At 40.8% G+C, this 22,275-nt stretch overlaps 1 protein-coding gene across 2 annotated transcripts in view; it reads left to right on the top strand.

The window, feature by feature from the left end:
• Window positions 1-2,697: 2,697 nt before the first annotated feature.
• PHF11 (PHD finger protein 11) overlaps window positions 2,698-22,275 on the top strand; it is a 31,592-nt gene continuing 12,014 nt past the window's right edge. Inside the window, exons 1-3 of one of the 2 annotated variants that reach the window (XM_045061471.1) lie at window positions 2,698-3,123; window positions 10,994-11,115; window positions 17,227-17,334. In XM_045061471.1, coding sequence (XP_044917406.1) covers window positions 3,063-3,123; window positions 10,994-11,115; window positions 17,227-17,334 — 291 coding nt within the window. In that variant the 5' untranslated portion in view covers window positions 2,698-3,062. 2 annotated transcript variants of the gene reach the window in all.

The raw sequence follows: 22,275 nt of genomic DNA, 5'->3' as shown, positions 1-22,275 counted from the left end.
GAGGTTTTATGTCTTTTTTTCTTCTCTTTTGTACTTGATTCTGGGTTTAGTTTGGTTACTGTTCAAATAAAAACCTATTTGAAGTTTGGGGCACCTAGTGGATCAGTCCATTAAGCATCTGACTTCAGCTCAGATCATGATCTCATGCTTAGTAAGTTTGCATTGGGCTCTGTGCTATGAGCCTGTCTCTGTCTCTCTCTCTGCCCCTTCCCAGTTTGCAGTGCTCTCGTGCTCACTCGCTCGCTCTCTCTCTCTCTCTCTCTGTCAAAAATAAACATTAAAAAAAAACAAAACCCATTCGGGGCACCTGGGTGGCTCAGTCGGTTGAGCGTACGACTTCAGCTCAGGTCATGATCTCACAGCTTGAGTTCGAGCCCCACGTAGGGCTCTGTGCTGACAACTCAGAGCCTGGAGCCTGCTTCGGATTCTGTGTCTCCTTCTCTCTCTGCACCTCCCCCACTCGCTTGCTCTCTCTCTCTCTCTCTCTCAAAAGTAAATAAACATTAAAAAAAAATTAAAAAAAAAAACCTGTTCAAAGTTTGGACCCAATTTAATTTCTTAAAAATATTAAACTAGATGAAAATTTAACTTGAAATTGTTTTACGGAGTGAGAAACCTAGGAACTAGGAAGAGGAGCAAAAGTTACAAGCCAACAAACAGGCTCCAGACAGATGAGGAAAGTTAAGTCCATTTATTCACAGTAAAGATGTTTTAGGTAGTACACAAAGTGAAGATACTTAATCAGTATGGGAAATACTTTTGTGCAGAAATCCTAACATCTTGATCTGCTTCACAGCTCTCATCTTCCATCAGTGTCCTAGAGATTCTCTTTGTCTATGTCAGATCTATTTCCAGTTAAATTCCATTATTTCCCTTTTCCTTGGTTTATTCCCACATATCGGTGAAGGACATATTCTTCCTAGTTGCTTTTGAAAAGGAAAATCGAGAGGTAAATATTTTGAGACCATGCATGTTTGATTATGTTGTTTTTACCTGTATACTTGATTGCTATTTTATCAGGGTATAGAATTCTTGAGTAGCCTCCATACACAATATTGAAGGCATCTGCTAGCTTCCAGTGCTGCTGCTATGAAGTCTTAAAATGGTCTCCTTTCTGGCTTCCAGGATGACTACTGAAGTCAGATGTCATTCTGTTCCTTATTTTTTATATATATGACCAGTTTTAATCTCTCTTGAAATTGATAGAATTATCTTTGTCCCAGTGTTCCTTTCTGGTGAAGTCCATTTTCATCTTTCATCCTGGGTGCTTGGTGGGATCTTTCAATCTGAAAACTTTGTCCTTCAGTTCAGGGAAATCATCTTGAACCATTTCTTTAATGATTCCTAATCTGTTCTTTATTTCTAGAATTCTTGTTATTCAGATGTTAGACCTCCAGGATTGACTCTCTTCTAATTTTCTTTTCTCTTTTTAAGAGTTTCATTTTTTTTTAATTTATTTAAGTAATCTCTACACCCAGTGTGTGACTCAAACTTGCGACCAATAGTCACATGCTCTTCCAACTGAGCCAGCCAGGCTCCCAAAATATATTTTCAGCTGTCTTCTTGCTGTAACTTTCTGAGAGATTTCCTCAGTCTGAATCTTCCAATATAGATGTATTGTGCTTTATTTTTCTGGTCTCGTTTTTTTTTTTTTTTTTTTTAATGTTTCATTTATTTTTGAGACAGAGAGCAAGCACATGAGTAGGGAGGGGTAGAGAGGGAGAGGGAGACATAGAATCTGAAACAGGCTGCAGGCTCCAAGCTTTTAGCACAGAGGCAGACACAGGGCTCGAACTCACAAACCGTGAGATCATGACCTGAGCCGAAGTCGGATGCTTAACAGACTGAGCCACCCAGGCTCCCCTTCTGGTCTCATTTTTAATTTCTAGAGCTCTCTTCTCTGAATTTTTCTTTAATAGCATCCTATTTTTGGTTCATGGTTGCAGTATCAAATCTTCTTGAAAGTGTCATGTATATAGGTTTAAGTTGTGTGCACACACATTCATATATGTATTCTTCCTGCATATTTTGTGACCTCAAAGGTTTGTTTTCACTGTATATTTCCTTTGGTCTTTGTCTTTCATGTTATAGACTTTCCTCAGTTGGTGATCTTGGCAGTCTACTCATACTTAAGAGTGGAACACTAAAAAGGCTGAGGTTATAAACTGGGGGAAAGGGCTCTTCAAGTGCCACACCATGAGGTAGCTGAGCTACCGAGTCTCTAATGGTCTGTTATGGACTGTTTTTGGCCTGTCAAGGAATACTTGTCTCTCCTCCTGATTTAAGGGCAAAAACTTGGCTGCCAGAGTCTGCTCTTATCTCCCCTTTGAGCCCCATTCTTCTGTAACCCATTTCTGTATTTGTCAAGACTGTCCCAAGTTATCTTTTTAAATATTGTTTTTTCTGCTGTCCCCAATTTTGCCTTTCTTCTCTTTAAAACCTCAAAATGCAAGACCTGCAGAAGTTTTCCTTTAATTCCTCAGCAAACCACCTACTATGACATGCTTCTTTTCCAGAATTTTTTTTATCTGTAATTTATATGCATTTGTGTTCTCTACATGTATATTTGTCACATGCACTGAAAACCTCGTCTTGTATGGTGCTGTGTACCCCATGGGTGCTAAATAAAGACTTGCGACTTGCAACTGGAATTAGTCTGTTAATTCCGCCTACGTTTATGACATAACTATTTAGGCCAGACTTGGTGTTACACAATTTTTAAAGAAACAGAAGAGCAGTCACTTCTCCAGCTGATCCCGGGTTTTGGTCATCTTTCCTCCCAATCTGAAGAGGAAAAGTCAGGGCAGGGTGGGGAACGCCTGCAAGTTTAAAAACAAAACAAAGCAAGTTCAGATTCAGACCAGATCTGGATAAGATGCAAGCTCCTATTTGAATGAGAACTACGTCTGCAAACTCTACGCGTCTCTTGCTCAGAACTTCCCCCTATGCAGGGGAAATGGATCATCACAGCTTTTACGAAAACGAAACTCTGCAACTGCCTGTGAACTTCCGGAAGTGCAGGCAAGGAGCACAGCCGTTGGACAGCCACGGAGGGTGCAGCCATGGAGCAAGCGTTGTCTTCCTCGGCCAAGGACGCGCCGGACCAGCTCCCCCACCCCACTGGTGAGTAATGTGCGCGTGCGAACACGCGGGGATGGAGTTGTGGATAGGAGGGGGGTAATGCAGTGTCCCACAATCACAGGGCGGGGCCCAGGGTCTGCTCACTGTTGCGGCCGCTTGGGGGCCCCCGGATCCACATCCTAGCCCCTCTGGCAGCGCTGGCAAACTTGCCGAACTTGCCGGGCTTGTCTACGTTCACCTCCAACAGACCTTCGGTCAGTTCCGCAGGGACTCTGAGCCCAGACCTCAGCCCCGGAGCTTCACTTAGGAGAGTTGTGTCCCGCTTTCTTCTCCCACTAGTGATGGACAGCCCAATGCTACTGTCCTACTCTACTGGGAATGGAGGCATCAGAGGAAACCGACATAAATTCTGGTGGGCTTACTCTCCACGCAAAGCTCCACCCACCTGTAAAACAGTGTTGTCAGAGAAGTGGAGAAGTAGGCAGGAGTGGACCCCTTCCTGAAGAGAAGTGGCTAGCTGGGTCTCAGGAAGAGGTTGGGAAGGTTCTTGCAGAGAATGTGACTTTGGAACCATCTCCTCCTTTTCATTCAGTAGTTCAGATCCTCAGCGACCCTCTCTGTGAATAAGGCAATAGTCTGAGTCTGCGCCTTCCCTTCACTTAAACAGATGTAGAGCTCCTACCACCTGCCAGGCTCAGGGCTAGATTTGGGGAATACAGAGATGAGTTAAACTGACCCCAGCTTAGAGAATCGAATAGGCAACTTGAAGATGACCTGGTAAGTAAGCACCACAGAGGCCCAAATGAGGGGTTCCTAACTCAACTTGGTGTTCAGGGGAAAGCTTTATGGAGGTGAGGATGCCCTTAGTTTTAAATGGCAAGAGGCAACCAGAGGTAGAAAGTTTGAAAGGGTGTTCCATACAAAGGTGATGACAGGAAGAGGCACCAGCCTCAAAACGTCACATGGCAACCATAAACCAAGTGGTTGAATATTTTCATTCAGCTAGTGTTACCTATGGAATGTTACTAGAGATGAGATTCCATCCTGACATTTTCCCCAAACTCCAGACTTGTATAACCAACTTCATCAATGCTTAGAATGATTTCAAACTGAATATCCCAAAGAGAATTTTTGTTTCCCTTCATATATCCACGTATTCCAAACCTGTTCAACCACCAGCATTCCATTCATCCAGTTTCTCAGGCCAAAACTGTTAGCACTGCCCTCAATGCCTCTCTTTCTTCCTCACCTCCCATGTAATGCATTAGACCAGTCAGTTCTGTTTTCAGAATAGATCTTGAGCCTGACCGCTTCACACCTTCGCTACCATCCAAGCCCAGTCCACCATCATCTCCTGCCTGGACTATTAATCTGGCCCCTACTCCAACTTCTCATACAGACAAGACTGCACAACAGCCAAAATGATCTTTAAGAAAAAAAAAGCGAATGTGATTCTCCTACACAGAGCCCTTCAACAGTCTCTCATTACCTCCCAAACAATCTCTTACCGTGGCCTACAGTGTAACCCATGTCCTCATCTGATCCCATACCTGCTCATCTTGATGACTTTGCTACCCCTTACTGCCTTGTGGGTCCTCCAAGCCCCCAGATCTGTCCCTGCCTCAGGGTCTTTCTGTTTGCATCACATTTCTCACTTCCCCACCATATTCAAATCTCAAGTGTGTCCCTCCATAGCTTTGCCTTCCCATGATATTTAAGAGAACACCCCACCTCCCTCATGACTCTCTACTTCCTTTCCCTGCTCTGTTTTTTTCATAACACTTATCACTAGCAGGAAAAAAAATACTTGTCTGTCTCTACTACTAGAATAAAGTTCCATGAGAGTTGAAACTCTCATCTCATTGTCTGTTTTATTTGTAGTGCCTAATAGGTTCTTATTAAGAATTTGTTGAAGGAATGAGTGGGCTTGTATGTACCACTGAGCTTGGCTTCTATTCTGTTGCTGATGGGGAATGTCTTTCTCAGGAGGGAAACCAGCCCAGTTTGAACTTCTTCTGTTCTGAATTCTGTATATCTGAGAATTGGGCACATAGGTCCTCTGGGACTGTCAGCTGTGCATAGGGAAATGGAGTCACATAATACAAATGTGACTGCTGAGGGTCATCCCTGTGTATGATTGTGAGATAGATATCTTAAAGAAGTCCACTGAACATCCTACACCTTGGCTGTCCGCCACCCCTTTCCCACAACATGCCCATTCTTATTCCAGTTTATACTTTTTTTCTTTTTCTTTTTTTTTTTTTTTTTGAGAAAGAGAGAGGGCACAAGCAAGCAAGGGGCAGACAGTGAGGGAGAAAGAGAATCCCATGAGGGGCAGAGGGAGAGAGAGAGAATCCCACACCAGCTCTGCACTGTCAGTGTGGGGCCTGAAGCGGGGCTCAAGCTAACCTGATGTGGGGCTCGAACTCACAAACCATGAGATCGTGACCTAAGCCAAAGTTGGATGCTTAACTGACTGAGCCCCCCAGGCTTCCCCCTGTTTATACACTCTAAAGCTGTCCCCAGTAATGCTTTCTGGCTCTCCCAAATACATTTATGTTTCCAAGTCCATTACCAAGCCTCTAGGTAATGTCCACTCCTCTTCTGTTTTGGTCTTTATCCATTACAGGTGTGCAGTCATGGGACTCAGTGATAAAGTTGACTTCTCCCACATATCTTATATATAATGGAAGAACTTAAAAAGCTGCAATAATAGATAAGTTGATCAAAGAAGAAAAGAGGAATAAGTTTCCAAGCCAGCACCATACATCGGTTGCCAGTCCAGAACATAAATCATAACAAAAGGGCATTGTAAATGGAATTGTAAGATTAGGGACTCTCATTCCATCATCCACTCATTTAGTGGTGAAACGTGTTTCTTGGCTATCCAGTCTGGCTACCCCAGATTCTGTCCTCTGGCTGGATTTCCCTTGTCCAATGGGCTTTAAGACCATATCTGGGAAAAGGAACATTTGGAAGACACCCCTGACATCCCTGCAGAGGCTGTGGCATTAGTAATCCCTTTCCAGATGGAGATGGGCCTAGAGACAGAGATTCATTCTGTTGGTTTGAGTTAGTCAGAGTTCATATGTTCCTGGCTTGTCATTTTTCTGCAGCTTCATTCTGTAGAACCTTTCTTGACTACCAGTTTAATTTTTGGGGAATTGTTGTCAGGTCAGTCTCTGTGAGTCCTTAGGCCTGCTAGACACAATAGAAGGACCATGGGGAGCCCTGCCGATCCTCATTGTTCTTAGTGTCAGCTGCTGATGGAGACCAATGGACTTTTCCCTAAAATGCCCCTGCTCCCATAATACACCTATCCCTCACTGTCTGAACCTATACAGTTCCTGAATTCAGAAGGTGAGGACTATCAGTTATCCAAATGTATTTATTTGGTCCATGAGTTTTGGATAATGCATAGCAAGCATTCAGATAGTGAGAGATGCCTGTCTATGTAAGAGCCTCTAGTGTGATTTCCCCTCAACTCCAGAGTTACATGCATCCTCCAGTCTGGAAGAATGAACAAGTTAGAAAAGCCAAGATCTTATAAGAAACTATGAGGAGGACGTGTTTTACCAAGAAAAGGCCATTAGGGGGAGCCTGTGTGTCCCACTTTGGGGGTTGTAGTGGCAAAACTCTAGGTCAGAAGGCAATGGTGTAGCTACCACCACCATATTCCCAGGTGCCAAAATCCTAGAAGCCTGCAGACTTGGGAATGCAACTCAGATGGACAGTCCCCAGAGGAAACACAGGGGCCATGCTTAGGTATCCAAAGCCTGACAGCTCAGCCCTGCACAGTGCACCTGTCCAAAAGTCCAGCTTTGCACAAGGAAAGGGCAATGCTGTGTGAAAATGCCTAGCTCTTATACAACAAGGAGCATTGCATGCCTATCAAATGTTATCATACTATTTTATTAGGGATTTTTATTCCAGATTTTGTCACTAATAATTTGATGCTTTTTTTTTTTTTTTTAGCCTGTGCTTTATAAATTTAATATCCAGTTTGTGTGTTCTTTTAAAAAGAATATAGTATTTAACACAGTATATTTGGGGCCTGAGGTGAATAAAATATTGGGTTTTTTTTCCTCATTTTCCATCTAGGATGGTATATTATGTTGTCAAATATTAAAATGTATTCTAAAACATTGAAAATTATCAAGTGTGGTATTGGCAGAGAAAGTGACAGATCAATGGAACAAAATAGAAGTATGTGAACAAACCCAAACATATGTAATCATTAAATGTAGGAAAAGGAGATTTAAATCACTGGCTAACCACTATGAAAATAAGTTAGCGCCCCATCTCATAATTTATAATACAATAAATTTCACATTAATATTTTAATATAAAAATAAAATTTTAGAAGAAAATAGAGCTATGGAGGTGTTTTCTAAGTCATATCTCCTTTTTATCAAGTAAAACGTTTAAACATTCTGTATGTCCATTTTATAAACAAAAAAGACCACACATACGACTAACAAGAATGCATAACAGGCTCATAAATCAATAAGAAAATAGTGAATAACCCAACAGAAAATGGCCTGAGGACATCAGTGCCAGAGAAGAAATGCACATATTGCCTTATGATATGTTAAATTCATAATTATAGATTATATTCTTCTCTCTATGCTTTGTATCCTTTCTTTAGACATAGTCATCTACTCTTTTGTCCTAGTTGTATCTATATAGTGTGGTTTTCGATGGGATAGCCAGATACCCTTGTATTTTCTTTTCAAGGTTTCCTTCACCATCCATGCCCTTTTATTCTTCCAAATAAACTTTTTTTTCCCCCAAGTTCTTTAACCTTCTTGGAATTTAAGTTGAAATGACATTAAACCTACAATTTGAGAAAGAATTGACAGGATTATAATGTCCCGTCTTCCTACTCTGGAGCACAGTATTTCTCTCCATGTATTGAGATCAAGCTTAAAACTTTTTCCCCCCATAATGTGAATTATTTTAGACCAAGAAAAGCATACACATTGTCTCTCCATTTGGCAACTTTGTAATACCCTTCCCCCCCCCCCATGTTGTGTTTTTGTTTTTGTATTGAAATTCAGTTGATTAAAACAACGCTTTCATCATGTCATTCCCCTGCTTAAAAATCCTTCCTGGCAGTCTTCTACATCTGTTTCTCAAATTCTTTTCCAGCTTCCTCTGCACAGACTCCCTCCCCCTTCAGGATCCTGGTTTTCTGGCCCCTGGTCAAACCTCTTGACCTTTTCCCACATCGCTACATAGTCTCCAGTGTCCCTCCCACCGCCTCCCCCCTTTCTGTCTGTCTCCAGGTTGTACCAGCTCAAGGCCCATGTCCTTGACAACACCCCATCCCACAGGGGAGCACTGTACTCCCCTGGATCCATAGCATGTATTGTATTTTCCACTCAGCCATCATATTCCTTTGTGGCATTTATCCCGTTATTTTCTTTTCCTTATTAGCATTTGATCTTATTTTGTTAGCTTCTTTCAGGCAACAGTTCTGTCTCCTGTTTCTTTGTGTCCTCTGCTGTGCAGTTCTCCACAGTAGCCACTCACTACACATGAGTGTAGCCACTCACATACACATGGCTATGAGCACTTAAAATGTGGCTTATTTAGTTAAGACACACTCAGCACAAAGTACACCAAGCTTCAAAACTCAGTACTAAAGAATGAATTAATTATGTCAATTAAAGTTTGAAAGGATAATATTTTGCCTACATTTAGTTGAAAAGAGCCTGTTATTAATTAACCCATTATTTAATGGGTAAAATTAATTTCACCCATTTCTTGATGCTTTTTTTTACAATGCTCCTAGAAATTTTTTAGCTGTAGGTCACATTTGCGGCTCACATTATGTTTCTGTTAGCACCCATCTAGAGTGCCCAGCAAAATGACTCTCCTACCAGAGGTGCTCCCAAATTGGTGGTGGTTTGAAATGAATGAAAATGAGGTTTTCTCTCAGTCATTTGAAGTTTTTCTCTCAGTCTCAACCCCTTTTTCTTGATTGGTGGGGAGCAGAGGGACTACATATTTTTATCCTCAGTAGTTAGGACCCAAATCCAGGAAACAGAAATTAAAGAAGAAACTCATCTGAGGGGCACCTGGGTGGCTCAGTCAGTTAAGCTTCTGACTCTTGAGTTCAGCTCAGGTTGTCATCTCATGGTTCATGGGATTGAGCCCTGCGTTGGGCTCCACATTGACAACGTTGAACCTGCTTGGGATTCTATCTCTCTCTCTCTGTCTGCCCCTTCCCCACTCACTTTCTGTGTTCGTTCGCTCTCTTTCTCTCTCTCTCTCAAAATAAATAAATAAACATGGGGGGGGGGGAAGATTGTGAGATAAATGCTGCTCCAAAACACAGTCTTCTAAGGGCACCTGGGTGGCTTAGTCAGTTGAGCATCTGACTCTAGATTTGGCTCAGGTCATGATCTCATAGTTGTGAGATAGAGCTCTGAATTGGGTGTGGAGCCTGCTTGAGATTCTCTCTCATTCTGCCTCCTGCTTGCACTCTCTCAATCTAAAATAAAAATAAATAGATAAATAACCTTTTTTTAAAAAAGTGCTGTCCTATGATTTTGTGAAATGCAAGATCTAATTTCAGAGATTTTGTTTTGTTTTGAATAACAAAAACAACTTTTAGGAACAACTTATAGGAACCCCTTAAGTGGTTAACCTCATCTAAATTTATTTTGTTTTTAATTTTTTTAATATTTATTTATTATTGAGAGACAGAGACAGAGCATGAGCAGGGGAGGGGCAGAGGGAGAAGACACAGAATCTGAAGCAAGCTCCAGGCTCTGAGCTGTCAGCACAGAGCCTGACACAGGGCTTGAACTCACAAACCACAAGATCATGACCTGAGCTGAAGTTGGAGGCTTAACCGACTGAACCACCCAGGCGCCTCAACCTCATCTAAATTTAAAACTGTCATCATTAAATGGTAAAGTAAGTCCTTGTTTCAAAACTAAAAGTTGAAGATTAAAAACACAAATGTGTTCTAATACAGAAAACCAAATCAAAAAGAGGATGAGCATTGGAAAGGGCAAAAAAAAAAATTGTTAAATGAATGCTTGTGGCCAAATGAATAGCAAACAAATGGGAAAGTTACCTCTCACTGACATGCCGGTGGGGTTTTGAGAACAGATGGCTTCTTTCTCTCTCTCTGTTTATTCTTCCCTTTTCTTCCTAGCTCTCCTTCTCTTAGTTCCTCTCCTTTCTTCCATTCCTTTCTTTAAAAAAAAAATCAATTTTCTACCTTTATGTAGCTTTCTCTCCTAATTTATTATAATGCTAGATTTAAGTGCATTTAAATTATAGCACATTGCTCATTTACATCTTTAATTCACTCAAAATTTATTTTTGAGTATAGTCTGACACAGGATCTAAAATTTTTTTTTGCAGGCAGTTGAGCAGAGCACTGTTTCTTGAATATATCATTGTGTTCTTGTTGATTTGTAATGATAATAGTAATAATTATTGAGAGCTTAGTATTGGCAAGGCAGTGTTTTGAGAGCTTTGTATTTAAATTCCTAGTTGTGTTTCTTTCCTTTTTTTTTTTTTTTTAAGTTTGTTTATTTAAGTAATCTCTGCACCCAACCTGAGTTTCAAACTAACAACCCTGGGATCAAGAGTTGCATGGTCTTCTGACTGAGCCATCCAGGCACCCTCTGGTTGTTTCTTGAACAAAGTTTTCCACATGTTTAGACATTTTAAATGAACATTAACTATTGTCCCTCCATTCATTAAGCCATTAAAAAAAATACAAAATAACTTGCTTTTCCACTTGGGTCCCGATTTTTTTTCTCTCTCTAGTAGTTGAGGACCTCTCATAAAAACAAGTGCCCTGCCTTCTACTTTTAAGACTGGTGGAGGAGTTATGGAGACCAAGAAATTCTACCTTTCCATTTCTCATCAAGGATGTTACTTATAGGTGTCTTTCAGGTTGCAGAAAAGATGGAAAAAAGGACATGTGCACTCTGCCCCAAAGACTCCGAGTATAGTGTCCTATACATTGCAAAAAAAGAGACTATAGCTGCTCATGAAAATTGTTTGGTAAGTTACTTGAAAACACATGAGTCCTTTTAGGGAAGGACGTACCAATATAGATAATGTACTTTGGAGACAAAGAATGATGAGTTGGCCATGGTTTGGGCTTTTAAGTGGGGATTTGGGGAGCAAATTTCCTAACTTTTTAAACTGTTTCAGATCTTACCACCTTATGATTACATTTTAGCTGTATTTGTAACTGATCGAACACAATTATGATAAGCTTCTTTGAAGATATTTTAATGAGATATTTCAAATATAATAGATACCCATAGACATTTCACCCAGATTTGAAAAATCATACTGTATTTGCTTTAGCTTGGATTTTTTTTTTTTTTTAAGAAATAAAACATAGTTAAGGACTCTCTAATTCTCTCTCTCCCCCTCCCACCATCCCTCTTGAGATATAATTGCCATCACAGATTTCGTTTTCACCATGTGTATTTAAGTGCTTATAACAAGATATGATGAGGTTTTACATGTTCTTGGACTTTGTAGAATTTCAGCCAGATTCTGTGAACTATTGAGATTTATCCATGTGAGAAATTTCACTCTTAAGTCTTTAATTTTAAATGTTAGAGAATTCTTTTGTGACTGCCACTATTAAACCATTCTCATGTGAATGAGCATTTAGGTTTTTCCCCTTTTTTCATATAACTAACCAGCTGTCATGAACATCCTTGTATAGTAAGTCCCCTAAATCACGGGAGAATTTCTCTGGTGTAGGGCACAGAGCAAAAACCAGAAATGGTGGACACAGAGGGTGCATTTTGCACCTCACTACATGCACCAAATTGCTTTCCAAAAGGATGACACCAAATTCATTTCTCGTCTTCCTTGCCATACATGATATTATGAAATTTTAATTTTTTCCCTCTCTGATGGGTGTGACATGGTCTCTTGTTTTCATTTGCAGTTTCTAGATTTGGCTATGCTTATGCACAGATCTTTTTGTCACTTCTGTGACTTGTGTTCCTGGACCACATTTTGTCTTTGGGATATTGATTTTGTTTAAGTGTATTTTTATATGTATATAAATAGATGCTAATGCATTATTATATATGTTAGCTTTTAATTTATGGTGTTTCCTTTCAGAGCCTTATAATGTATCCTTGTTAAATATATCATTGTTTTCCTTTATAATTTGTAGGAGTTCTTCACTAAGAAATTCTTTTCTTTACAAGATTCCCCCCCCCCCCAATTTTAAATTTTGGCTTTTTTCATTTAGTTTCTTAATCCAACTGGAATTTATTTGGACTACTGTGTAAAGTAGGGATCTCCTCTTTTGTCATATGATTAACCCCTTTTCCCAGCATTATTTGACTAATCTGTTCTTTTGTCATTGATTTTAGTGATAATAATGATAACTCTTATCATTCAGTGTTCACCAGGTGTAAGGTAATATTCTGGAAGCTTAACCTGTATTAAACTATTAATCCTTACAACAACCCCAAGAGGTAGGTATCATTATTATGCCCAAACTAAAGATGAGACATCTGAGGCACAGAGAGTTTAAGTCACTTGCCCAAGGTCATGCAGCTATAAGTGACTGAGCCAGGATTCTTACCCGGGCTGTCTACTTCTAGAACCCCCACTTTTATCCAGTGTGCTAACGATATAATATATGTGCACATATCTGTTTCTGGCTCTTTAGTCTGTTCCATTGGTCACTTTGCCTATCCCTCAGCTGGTACAAAATTGTCTTAATTACTATAATTTTATGATAAGCCATGGCTCTTTTTTAGTGCTTTGAATTTTGGGGTCAGTTTATGAGTTTCACACAAATTCCTTTTGGAATTTTAACTGGAATTCCATTGAATTTGGGAAAAATTATGTGAGTGTTTCTATCCATCAACAGAGTATCTCCAACTATTCAGGTCATTTTTTATGAATTTCAGAAATATTCAAACATTTTTTTTTTATGTAGAGGTCTAGAACTTTGGATTAATCTTTTTCCTGGCTTTGGTTTTGTTGTTGTTTGTTTTTTGTTTCATTACCTTTTCCTAACGCTTTTTTTCGTTAAATTGAAGTATAAAAAAAATTGTAGTTGACACACAGTGTTACGTGTTTCAGGTGTAAACATACTGAGTAATTCTACTACTCTACATTATGTTGTGCTCACCACAACTGTAGCTACCATCTGTTACAATACCATTAGCTACATATATTCCCTAATCTGTGCCTTTCATCCCTGGGATTTACTCATTCCATGACTGGAAGACTAGACCTCCCATTCCTCGTCACCCATTTTGCCTGTGCCCTCTCCACCTTCCTCTCTGGCAGCCACCAGTTTATTCTCTCTTTATGGGTCTTTTTCTGATTTTTTGTTTGTTCATTTGTTATTTAGTTTCCACATATCATTGAAATCATATAGTACTTGTCTGTCTCTGTCTGATATTTCACTTAGCATAATGCTCTCCAGGTCCATCCATGTTGTTGAAAATGGCAAGATCTCATTATTTTTTATGGCTAAGTAATATTCCATTACACACACACACACACACACACACACACACACACACACACAAACACACACCACCTTCTTTATACATTCATCTGCTTATGGTTGCTTCCATGTATTGGCTCTTATAAATAATGCTGCAGTAAACATGGGGTGAATATATCTTTTTGAATCAGTGTTTTCATTGTCTTTGGATAAATACCCAGTAGTTGTATTACTGGATCATATGGTATTTCTGTTTTCAGTTGTTTCAGGAACCTTCATACTGTTTTCCATAGTAGCTCTGCAATTTAGATTCCCAACAGTGCATGTGCATTCCTTTGTTCCCACATTCTTGCCATCACTTGTTATTTCTTGTCTTTTTGATACTAGCCATTCTGACAGGTGTGAAGTGATATCTCATTGTGGTTTTGATTTATTTTTCCCTGATGATGAGTGATGTTGAGCATCTTTTCATGTGTCTGTTGGCCATCAGTATGTCTTCTTTGGAAAAATGTCTCTACAGGTCTTCTGCCCATTTTTGATCAGATTATTTGTTTTTTTGGTGTTGAGTTATATGAATTCTTTATCTGTTTGGGATATTAATCCTTTATCAGATATGTCATTTGCAAATATCTTCTCCCATTCAGTAGGTTGCCTTTTCATTTTGTTGACAGTTTGCTGTGCAAAAGCATTTTATTTTGGAGTAATCCCAATAGTTTATTTTTGCTTTTGTTTCCCTTGCCTAAGAAGACATATCTAGAAAGAAGACATATCATGTTACTATGGCTGATGTCTAAGAGATTACTCCCTATGTTTTCTTCTAGAAGTTTTATCGTTTCAAGTCTCACATTTAGGACTTTAATCCATTTTGAGTTCATTTTTGCATATGGTATAAGAAAGTGGTCCGGCTTTATCCTTCTCCATGTAGCTGCCACGTTTTCCCAACACCATTTATTGAAGAGACTGTCTTTTCCCCATTGTATATTCTTACCTCCTTTGTTGAAGATTAGTTGGCCATATAATCATGGGTTTATTTCTGTGGTCTCCTGGTTTATTTCTGTTCCATTGATCTGTATGTCTGTTTTTGTGCTGGTACCATACTGTCTGATTATTATATGTGTCTTTAAGTCTGAGATTGTGCTACCTCCTTCTTCTTTCTCAAGACTGCTTTGGCTATTGGGGTCTTTTGTGGTTCCATACAAATGTTAGTATTATTTGTTGTAGTTCTGTGAAGAATGCTATTGGTATTTTGATAGGGATGACATCGAATCTATAGATTGCTTTGTGATGGCATTGTGTAATGTTGATCTTCAATTGAGAGATAGGTTAGATTCTTTTGGTTTCAGGTAACACACAGAAACTTGAGCCAACCTAAACATAAAAGCTGCCTTTCAAATTTTTTTTAAAAGTTTAAATCCAAGTTAGTTAACATATAATGTAATAATGATTTCAGGAATAGAATTTAGTGATTCAACATTTATATATAACACCCAGTGCTCATCACAAGTGTCCTCCTTAGTGCCCATCACCCATATAGCCCCTCCCCTACCCTACACCCCTCCAGCAATCCTCAGTTTGTTCTCTGTACTCAAGAGTCTTTTATGGTTTGTCTCCTCTCTTTTTTTATCTTATTTTTGCTTCCCTTCCCCTATGTTTATCTGTTTTGTTTCTTAAATTCCACATATAAGTGAAATCATATGATATTTGTCTTTCTCTGACTTACTTCACTGCATAATATACACACTAGTTCCATCCATGTTGTTGCAAATGTCAAGATGATATTCTTTTTTGATTGCCCAGTAATATTCCATATAAAAGTGACTTTTTTTGTTTTCTTTTTTTTTTAATATATGAAGTTTATTGTCAAATTGGTTTCCATACAACACCCAGTGCTCATCCCAAAAGGTGCCCTCCTCAATACCCATCACCCACCCTCCCCTCCCTCCCACCCCTCATCAACCCTCAGTTTGTTCTCAGTTTTTAACAGTCTCTTATGCTTTGGCTCTCTCCCACTCTAACCTCTTTTTTTTTCCTTCCCCTCCCCCATGGGTTTCTGTTAAGTTTCTCAGGATCCACATAAGAGTGAAACCATATGGTATCTGTCTTTCTCTGTATGGCTTATTTCACTTAGCATCACACTCTCCAGTTCCATCCACGTTGCTACAAAGGGCCATATTTCGTTTTTTCTCATTGCCACGTAGTATTCCATTGTGTATATAAACCACAATTTCTTTATCCATTCATCAGTTGATGGACATTTAGGCTCTTTCCATAATTTGGCTATTGTTGAGAGTGCTGCTATAAACATTGGGGTACAAGCGCCCCTGTGCATCAGTACTCCTGTATCCCTTGGATAAATTCCTAGCAGTGCTATTGCTGGGTCATAGGGTAGGTCTATTTTTAATTTTCTGAGGAACCTCCACACTGCTTTCCAGAGCGGCTGCACCAATTTGCATTCCCACCAACAGTGCAAGAGGGTTCCCGTGTCTCCACATCCTCTCCAGCATCGATAGTCTCCTGATTTGTTCATTTTGGCCACTCTGACTGGCGTGAGGTGATATCTGAGTGTGGTTTTGATTTGTATTTCCCTGATAAGGAGCGACGTTGAACATCTTTTCATGTGCCTGTTGGCCATCCGGATGTCTTCTTTAGAGAAGTGTCTATTCATGTTTTCTGCCCATTTCTTCACTGGGTTATTTGTTTTTCGGGTGTGGAGTTTGGTGAGCTCTTTATAGATTTTGGATACTAGCCCTTTGTCTGATATGTCATTTGCAAATATTTTTTCCCATTCCGTTGGTTGCCTTTTAGTTTTGTTGGTTGTTTCCTTTGCTGTGCAGAAGCTTTTTATCTTCATAAGGTCCCAGTAATTCACTTTTGCTTTTAATTCCCTTGCCTTTGGGGATGTGTCGAGTAAGAGATTGCTACGGCTGAGGTCAGAGAGGTCTTTTCCTGCTTTCTCCTCTAAGGTTTTGATGGTTTCCTGTCTCACATTCAGGTCCTTTATCCATTTTGAGTTTATTTTTGTGAATGGTGTGAGAAAGTGGTCTAGTTTCAACCTTCTGCATGTTGCTGTCCAGTTCTCCCAGCACCATTTGTTAAAGAGACTGTCTTTTTTCCATTGGATGTTCTTTCCTGCTTTGTCAAAGATGAGTTGGCCATACGTTTGTGGGTCTAGTTCTGGGGTTTCTATTCTATTCCATTGGTCTATGTGTCTGTTTTTGTGCCATAAAAGTGACTTTTTAATCAGACTGCAGGGGCATTTCTTGGCTCCTGAAGGCAGACACACAAGCATGTCTAAGAAACAGTAGCTAGAAAGCCATCTAGCCCTCATTTTTGTTTTCCTCTTTGCAGACTGGCTTACTCTCTATCATGTGGCTTAGAGTCTATTCCACTCTCTCAGGGTAGGGAATCCAGTTGGCCCAGCTTCAGGTCAGGGCCCTAACCAGGTCCATTTAAACACTGGGGTCAGGGTTATGCAGTATAAAACATGCCTGGGGATCCTTCCAAAGAAAAGCAGGGTGGCTGTGATCTGCTTATACACCCCAAAAGATGGTCACTGTTATACCCCCAATCCATCTTCTACCCCCAGTGAGTACTTTCGATACCATTTTATGACTTGTGGCTCTCAACAGTACTTTGAGCATATTCTGAATTTTTTTTTTCCCAATCTGCAGCTGTATTCTTCAGCACTTGTGGAATGTGAGGATCATGATCCAAGTAATGATGACAGGAGTTTTGATGTGGAGTCAGTAAAGAAAGAAATCCATAGAGGAAGGAGGTTGGTAAGTACAAATGACTTTATTACTCAGACAAAACGAACAGATATTAAAGGGGATGTTTCCAAAAGAAAGTCTACTTGATTGGTAAACCAGGGATAGAGACACATCTTGTAGAGCTGAAAGATGTAGGGTCTTTAGAGTGGGAGAGAGCCAAAGCATAAGAGACTCTTAAAAACTGAGAACAAACTGAGGGTTGATGGGGGTGGGAGGGAGGGGAGGGTGGGTGATGGGTATTGAAGAGGGCATCTTTTGGGATGAGCACTGGGTGTTGTATGGAAACCAATTTGACAATAAATTTCATATATTAAAAAAAAAAGGGGGCGCCTGGGTGGCGCAGTGGGTTAAGCGTCCGACTTCAGCCAGGTCACGATCTCGCGGTCCGGGAGTTCGAGCCCCGCGTCAGGCTCTGGGCTGATGGCTCGGAGCCTGGAGCCTGTTTCCGATTCTGTGTCTCCCTCTCTCTCTGCCCCTCCCCCGTTCACGCTCTGTCTCTCTCTGTCCCAAAAATAAATAAAAAACGTTGAAAAAAAAATTAAAAAAAAAAGATGTAGGGTCTGTATTAGAAACTTAGATTTTACTGAACATTTAATATTTTAAAATAAACTACAACATGCTTCATCAGCAAAGTATATAGGAGTTAGAATGCTTTGGGCTGTAAGTAGAAGGAACCCAACTGAAACTGGCTTTAAAAAAAGGATGCTTATTTTCTCACTTAGCCAGAGGGAATGCTGGCTTCAAAGTTGGTTTATTTAGTGGCTTAATGGTGTCGTCAAGACCCCATCATCCTTTCTGTCATCCTGTCCACAACAGTTGGTCCTCTTGTGGTCATAGGGTAGGCCATAGGCAACAACCGAAGGGTCAGGCTTTCTTGTTCCCATCTGGTGGAAGAAAAAGTTCATCCCCAAGTATGGAGTAAGACCCTTCTGAAAATTTAATTAAGCCACACCCATCCTCCTGCACCAGTTGCTGGAGGTGACCATAACTAGGATCTATCCCCTTGGATCTGAGGTCAGCTCCCCCTGGGAAGGTAGAGTGAGGAGTAGTTACCCTCCTGGTTTTGTTACAGCAGACTTCCTCTATGGAAAGCCCTTCACGGCTTAGCAAGCAGTACAGCAGGTGTGAGCACCTAATGCCCACCACTACAGTAAGGTTTGTGATCTGGAACAAACATTTATGTAGTCCTTGCAAGGCTGACACATATATGAAGGCAGTTTCTGCACAGCCTGATGTACTTTGAGAAGGATCAGCACAGGTCACTCAAGCAAGCAAGAACATTAGCACAGGTGAGCACCAGGAAGCCTTCCTGGCTGGGGAGGAGTGAGGGTAAGGAAGATGGGGAAGGAGGATGGCATGTTTATAAAACTATAAGTACATGACTGTGTGTGGCATCCTCTCTCCTGACTTTATGGGATTCTGTAAAATACACCAGAATGCAGGAAACCATCCCTTGTAGATAATGAGTCGACCCTGGCTTCTCACTTTGACAACTAAAGCTGCAGTAAACATCTTTGTACACATATCCTGTGTACTTGTTTGAGCGTTGCTGTAGAGCACATTCCTAGAAGTGAAATGGCTGAGTCAAAGAGAATTCTCTCTGATAATCTTGAAACGTGCTAACAAACCATCCCCCAGAAAGGCTGTACCATTTTATGCTTCTGTGGATGAAACAGCACTTTTCCCAGCCCTTGACAAAATGAGCATCACGAATCTGCTTAATTTTTGCACCTGACAGGAAGTGGTACCTTGCGTTTCCCCTCACTGGTGAGGTTGAACTTTAGTTCTCCTCAGGCACCTCCCACCCGCCCCACCCCCACCCAGCCCCAGCAATTCTTCCCAGTCCCACAGTCCAGCACTGCCAGCACTCTCCTGCGAACACTCTGGACTCCCTCTCCTCACCACCCTCACACACCATTTCCTTACCCACCATCAAAACCCCCACCCCTGGTGAAATGCATCTGTCTGTTGTCTGCTTGTGCTGAAGAGACTGGCACTTGAGCACTTGAACAACCGGACAAAAACCCACAGATGTGTTGACTGATCTTAGATTCACGGCCACAAATCTCAAAAGGAATCTCAACACTTCACCCTCCACCCTCTACATTTATTGTTTCATTTCCTCTCTTTTTAGAACCTCTCCCCACCCCAACTGCCCATCCCAAAGTTGATGACTATACCTCATTTTTCTTTTTGATAGAACTTTTTGCTTTTAGAGCAGTTTTAGGTTCACAGAACACTTGAGGGAAAAGTACAAAGATTTCCCATAAACCTCCCACTGCTCCACACACACACACACACACACACACACACACACAGTCTCCTTTTTATCAACATCCCCCACCAAAGTGGTGCATTGTTACAACCGATGAACCTACATTAGCACATCATCAAAACACCCAAAGTCCATAGTTTACATTAGAGTTCATCTTGGTGGTGTACATATTTTTGTCTGATTTTTACCTAGCAATGGAAGCCATTAGCTAGGAACTCCTGTCCAAACCACTGCCCATCTACCTCTGTCCCCAGACTCTGGGACCTCCCTCTTGTCCAAGCCAACCCTCCACTTAGACTTTGGAGTCATCACCTGCCCCTCCGTAAGGACTAGCTCTTGCATTTCCCTTTACCCCATTCACATCAGTATCCCGGCTTGTACTAGCTTATTTCCTTCAGCATATGTATGTCTGATCAACTGATCATGTCATCTTAAACCCTCCTTTGTACACAAAAAAATCTGGCCAATTACAGTGTCACTTTTCTGTCCTTAGCTGACCTTTGAGCAGTATTCATTACACAGTTGCCCATGCCCCTGTACCTTGAAGCCCTTTCTTCCTTTGACTTCCTGCACATGCTGTGCTGCTACTTCTCTTACCTTTCTGGCTGCTGCTGCCCAGGTACCATGGCTGTTTTGCCCTCTCTGCTCAACCTCTAAAGTGTGCAGTCCCCGAGGGTTTCCCGGGCTCCTTCCTCCATCTGAACGTCTTTCCTGTGTGACCTCCTCCAGTCCCCATGGCTTCAGAACCGTACTTATGCCAGGGCCTCTGTGCCTCTAGCCCTGACCACCAACCTGACATACCTTTGTGAATATTTAATAGCATCTCATATTAAACCGGCCAAAGGACACAATTCCAGCCCCTCCAAACATACACACACTGCATCCACACCCTTTGGGTCCTCACCTCAGTGAACAGCCCACCATTCATCCATCATCATCTTCTCATCAACCTCCCAGCCCAGTGTGGAGCCCGTCAGTGCCACCCGCAGACCCTGCATCCTCCCCTTCTTTCTGTCACTAACCTACCACAGTGAAGTCCCAGATCTCCCTAAACATCACTGATGCTTTTTCTGCACTGTCTCCTGTGCATCCCTGCCCCAGCCCATCCTCCACACAAGCCACAACAGTGTCTTTAAAATACTGATCACTTCATGTTCCCATTGCATGAAGACAAAACCCTAACTCCTTACTCTGGTTTGCATCCCATACATGACCCAACCTCTTGCTCACCCCTTGGATCTTTGACTCTCAAATCTCTGCTTCAGCAACATTAGCCCATCCCTGTTGTCCTTCTGGTGAGCTTGCCAGTGGGTGGGAAGCACATTCTTGCACCAGAACATAAGGCCTTCTGCCTACAATAGCCTTCTCCTTGCTTTTTTGCCTGCTAGGACCTCTTACTATTATTCAAATCTGAACTTCTATATCACCTCCTCAGAGAGGCCTTTGCTGACCTCCAACCTGAATTAGGGACCCAGCAACTGTGTCGCTTCACCTTATTTTAATTTATACAAAGCATGTATCACTGTTTTTAGGTTTGCTTTATGTGATCATGGTCTCTCTCCACTAGAATGTTAACTTTACAAGGGCAGATATCTTATCCACTACTGTTTCCCTCTACCTTAGAACAGTGCTGGCCACGTCCCATTTACTCAGCAGTCGTTATGTGAATGAAATTTTATTAACCATTTGTATTTCTTCTGTGATTTGCCCATTCCCATTTTTCTGTGGGTTTATCAGAGTCTTAGCCCTTTTTTAAAAATGTTTATTTTTGAGTGAGAGACAGTGCAAATGTGGGACAAGCAGAGAGAGAGGGAGTCCAAGGATCTGAAGCCCGCTCTGTGCTGACAGCAGACAGACCGAGGTGTGGGGCTCAAACCCATGAACCATGAGATCATGATCTGAGCTGAAGTCAGACGCATAACCACCTAAGCCATCCAGGTGCCCCCAGAGTCTCAACTCTTTATCAAATAAGCAGCAAAACATTTTTTTCCTTTTTTTTATTGGTATAGTTGACATACAATATTGGTTTTAGGTGTAGAACATAGTGATTTGACATTTATATACATTATGAAATGATCATAAGAAGCCTAATTACCATTGATCACCATATTCCAGTATTATTGACTATATTCTCTATGTTCTACATTATATCCCCTGATTTTTTTTAATAACTGGAAGTTTGTACCTCTTAATCTCCTTCACCTATTCACTCACCAGTTTTTTCTTTGTATTTATGAGTCTGTTTCTGTTTTCATACATTTTCTTTCATTTTTTTTCTAATGGTAGCTGTCACCATACAAATAGAAGTTTAAATTTTTTATGTAGTCCGATCTGTCAGTCTTTTTCTCTGTAGCTTCTGAGTTTCCTTCCTTGCTGAGCCTTCTTGACCTTAATACCATACATTTTTTATTAATTTAAAATTTTTTTCTTATGGTTAGAGCCTTAATCCATGTGTAATTTATTTGGTAATATATTGTGAGGTAAGGACGTAACTTTGTTTTTTTTCTACGCATAATGCCAGATAGCTCTCCAAATTAAATGATCATCCTTTTGTGCTCTGATTTGGAATCCCACCTTTAGCATAATCTAACTTCTTACCCATATTTGAATTTTGTTCGTATGGTTGCTTGTGCTGACTTTGGGATGTGTGAGCTAACTCCTGTTTTGCAAGGTGG

The sequence above is a fragment of the Felis catus genome, chromosome A1 (assembly GCF_018350175.1).
Source record: "Felis catus isolate Fca126 chromosome A1, F.catus_Fca126_mat1.0, whole genome shotgun sequence".
In the NCBI taxonomy this organism is placed as follows: Eukaryota; Metazoa; Chordata; class Mammalia; order Carnivora; family Felidae; genus Felis; species Felis catus.
This window is presented reverse-complemented; position numbering and strand designations above follow the sequence as displayed.